At 26.6% G+C, this 3,698-nt stretch overlaps 1 protein-coding gene across 1 annotated transcript in view; it reads left to right on the top strand.

Annotated features, from left to right (window-relative positions):
- The window catches only part of LOC111615972 (fungal protease inhibitor-1-like), a 4,299-nt gene extending 3,280 nt beyond the window's left edge, over positions 1 to 1,019 (top strand). Inside the window, exons 2-3 of the mRNA XM_023357411.1 lie at positions 528 to 702; positions 805 to 1,019. Coding sequence (XP_023213179.1) covers positions 528 to 702; positions 805 to 932 — 303 coding nt within the window. The 3' untranslated portion in view covers positions 933 to 1,019. The remainder of the gene's footprint in view (positions 1 to 527; positions 703 to 804) is intronic.
- The last annotated feature ends 2,679 nt before the right edge of the window (positions 1,020 to 3,698 follow it).

Below are 3,698 nucleotides of genomic sequence, written 5' to 3'. Positions count from 1 at the left end.
AACATAAAATTCGAATATTGGTTCGATTATAGAACGATTGTAAACGTTCCAGAAACGTTGAAAAGAGTTCGTTTGACTGGACGTAAACAGGAGACGTTCAGAAATAGAATCGGGATCAGGTCTCTAATTAGTCTGGAAACAGGGGACCTAATTCTTGCATTCTGTGAAAATGGGTAAGATTGGCTATAATGTAATTATCTTAATCTTCACTATCGTTACTTTTTGCCCACAAATAAAAACCCAGCGAAGCGGGTCCTTGCAGCTAGATTCTAGATTACTTAGAATAACAGTCTTTTATATATAAAAAACAAAAACTATATTACATACAAATGTACGAACAAATAAAAACCCAGCGAAGCGGGTCCTTGCAGCTAGTATGTTTATAAAATACGTTTTAAATATCATTTATGGGCAAATTTTTCAATAAATTTATTTATTTTTTAATTTAAAATTATTTATATTCTTTGCGTCAATTGAATTGATTTATAAATACGAAATAAAAATAATAAAATTATTAAATTTTACAGAAAGTCTTCCTCTTTTTTGTGCTGACATTTGTAATAGCTCAAGCAATCGTTTGCCCGAAAGATGCGTGCAAATATGTAAAATGCAAAGATACCGACGGATGCAGAGAAGGAAATGGCATTATCAAAGAAAAAGGGGGAGTTTGCGGATGTTGTGATATCTGTGTAACTATACTAAGTATGTAATGAAATCTTGTTTAAATTTACATTTACATATTCCTGGTATCAATAATATTGAATACAGTATTTAATACTTATTAAGTTTAAAATTTTGTTTCAGACGAAGGTGATTTATGTGAGCCTGTAGAATTTGGATTAGTTCCTCCCGAAGCAATATGTTCCGAAGGTCTGCAATGTGATCATCATACTTTTACATGTAAAAAAATTTCTGAAATTTCTGATTATTAAGTTATAAGAATAAAAGCTTTGCTGTATAATTAATACAGGATTAAAATGAAAGTTATCAAATGTAAAAAGGTTATGAATTAATAAGTTAAATACTGTATTTATACAAAATTGAAGAATCGAAACATCACAGATTTACATATAATGTAGTTTTAGTTTTACTTAATTTATGCTTACAAATCAAATTTCTGCATGTTTTACTCACTTAAGCTTCCGAAAGTATGTTTTTATAAACTATACGTTAAAATCTGCCTTAGGTTATATCAGTGATTCTCAAACTTTTTCGATCCACCGCCCCCTTTGTTCCATAAAGTTATACCCAACGCCCCCTAACCCATTTTCTCTTGTGTGAGAAAAGGATTGGAAATATTCTTAGGAAAACTTTTCTATGAATCTCACACTTTGTGCCCTTACTGTACATTGTTCTCATCATCTGGAAACCATTAAACGCAATGTTTCCTCTTATCAGCCCCAATTTTGCCTTTGGTCACCGTTCAATACCCTGCCTCTATCATAGATCTATTCATCGCGCCAGAAGGGGGCGTTATTGCTTACTTTGAGAAACGCTGAGCTAAAATAAAAGTCAATGTGTTAGAAATATTCAAGTTGTGACCTTCAATAAAAAATAAAAAATATATAAAATGTCAACATTTTATATATATTCCGTCGAATTTTTATATATAGAATTTGTCTGCCGTCGCCCCTCTATATTTCCTTAACGCCCCCCAATTCTCTTTGAGTCTTCTACTGCCCCCCTGAAAGCCTCCAGTGCCCACAAGGGGGCGTTATCGCCCACTTTGAGAAACGCTGGGCTATATACAAAAAAATCATTTTTAAACGTTTTTATTTGTTCAAAAATTATAATGATGTTGAAAATGGTTTTCCACTGTGGGTTTTCTGTATCCCATAAATTGTTTCTGGTATTGTTGATCTTAGTTTTGGATAAATTGCTCCTTGTTTGTAAACCAGATGTAATTGTTTCTCATTGTGCATTATCTTACTTTAAAGTATCATATTGTCCTTTTTGTGATTATCATCCTTTTCTCCATTTTACACTCAGTTTCTGCAATATTTTGTGTATCCGTAGAATGAAGAAATAGGTTCTACTTTAATTACATTAAACCTTAAAATTATTTTTCATGTTTTTATATTACTATCCGATACATGTTTTACAAAAATATGGGGGTGCTATTTGCTATCGTCTGTGCTGATGACTTTTTATGGCAAGCTTGTTCTATGACCAGAATTACTTACTTTTTGATCGTGAAATTAAGAAATATCTTGAAAAATATGTTGTATAATCAGTTACTCTCTTATTATCCGATTTAATTATACTGATCAATATTTACGAATTTGTATTTTAATGTTAATTGATGGTGTTGAACCTAATTCTGGTCCATTGTCTTGGACTACGCTTCCAACTACTGTATATTCGGATGTAAAACAATCTAATCTAACGTTTAACCATTTTAAAACATTTTTAAAGTTATAGAAATAAATTAATAAATTTCATTTTATAAATTATTAAATTGATATTTATCCATAAATTTGTTTTTGAAAAGTTCATAAAATTTATTTCAAAATTTTATCTAACGTTACTATTAAGATTATTTACTAAATTTTTGAGAAAAGATATTATAAGTTCATCACACAAAATTTTTAAAACTATTTACGTATAGTACGGTACATTCACTATTTTAATAGTTAAACTATGTAAATAGTTGTGAAAATGTTGCAAAATATCAAACTTATTCATTATTTTTAGATGAATATTTTGAGATGTTAATAGTTAAATAAAATTCTTTGTAATATTATTCTTTTGAATGTTTAGAATGCAATTCCACTATAAAGAAGTATGATAACATTTTATAAAATTTATTTATTTATCTAGAAAATGTTTCTTTTAAAATTTTACGCATTTAGTTTTATAAAATTAGAAAAATTCACCTGAATCAAGTTTAAATATAAAAAAATATTTTCACTGTAATATAAAATTGAATTTCATCATAATTTCATTACCGGATAACATATTATTATATAATATATTATTCAAAATATATAATTGTAATACATTAAAATTTCATAAAAATTTATTAATTTTATCTTCGATAAAACTTATTAGTAGTAGTTACTATTTAACTTTTGTAATAGTTATTAATGAATTCTTTTGAATGGTTATTAATGGTTATTGTGAATTAATTATTTTACATAGAAAATAAAGATGTAATTTGCATTTGAGCTAAGATGAATTCACTTATTCATTAAATCTTTATTTTATTTATTAAATGTTAAAAATTCCAATTTCCAATTATTAAATTAAATTAAAAACGAATTTTCTATCTATTGACTCGTAACTCGAGAGCAGAAAGCCACTTCATTGAAACAAAAATTTATTCTTAATGATTTTTAAGAGTAATTCAAGAAACAAAATCGAAAAACTTTTTATTAAAAGTAATTCTATTTTATTAAATTGGAATTTCTTTTAATAAAAAGTTTTTAATATATAGTTTTCCTTGAATATAAAATTAAAAATTCACAGATAATTGAAAACCTCATTTATTTATTTTTATAAAACATTTTCATTTTTAGTAAAATGATCGATTTTCTTCTACAAGTACTTTAAAGGTTAGCAGGATATATATGTAGATATATAAATCCTGCTAACTTTTTTCTTAAAATATATATATATACATATATTTCTAATAAAAAAAGATTCATCTTTGTAATATATTCTGTGAAGATGTTATTTTTAAAGATTCTTATTCATCA

The sequence above is a fragment of the Centruroides sculpturatus genome, unplaced genomic scaffold, assembly GCF_000671375.1.
Source record: "Centruroides sculpturatus isolate CEXI.00-Female unplaced genomic scaffold, Cexi_2.0 scaffold216, whole genome shotgun sequence".
Classification (NCBI taxonomy): Eukaryota; Metazoa; Arthropoda; class Arachnida; order Scorpiones; family Buthidae; genus Centruroides; species Centruroides sculpturatus.
Note: the sequence above shows the minus strand (reverse complement) of the source record. Positions and strands in the feature narration are given on the sequence as shown.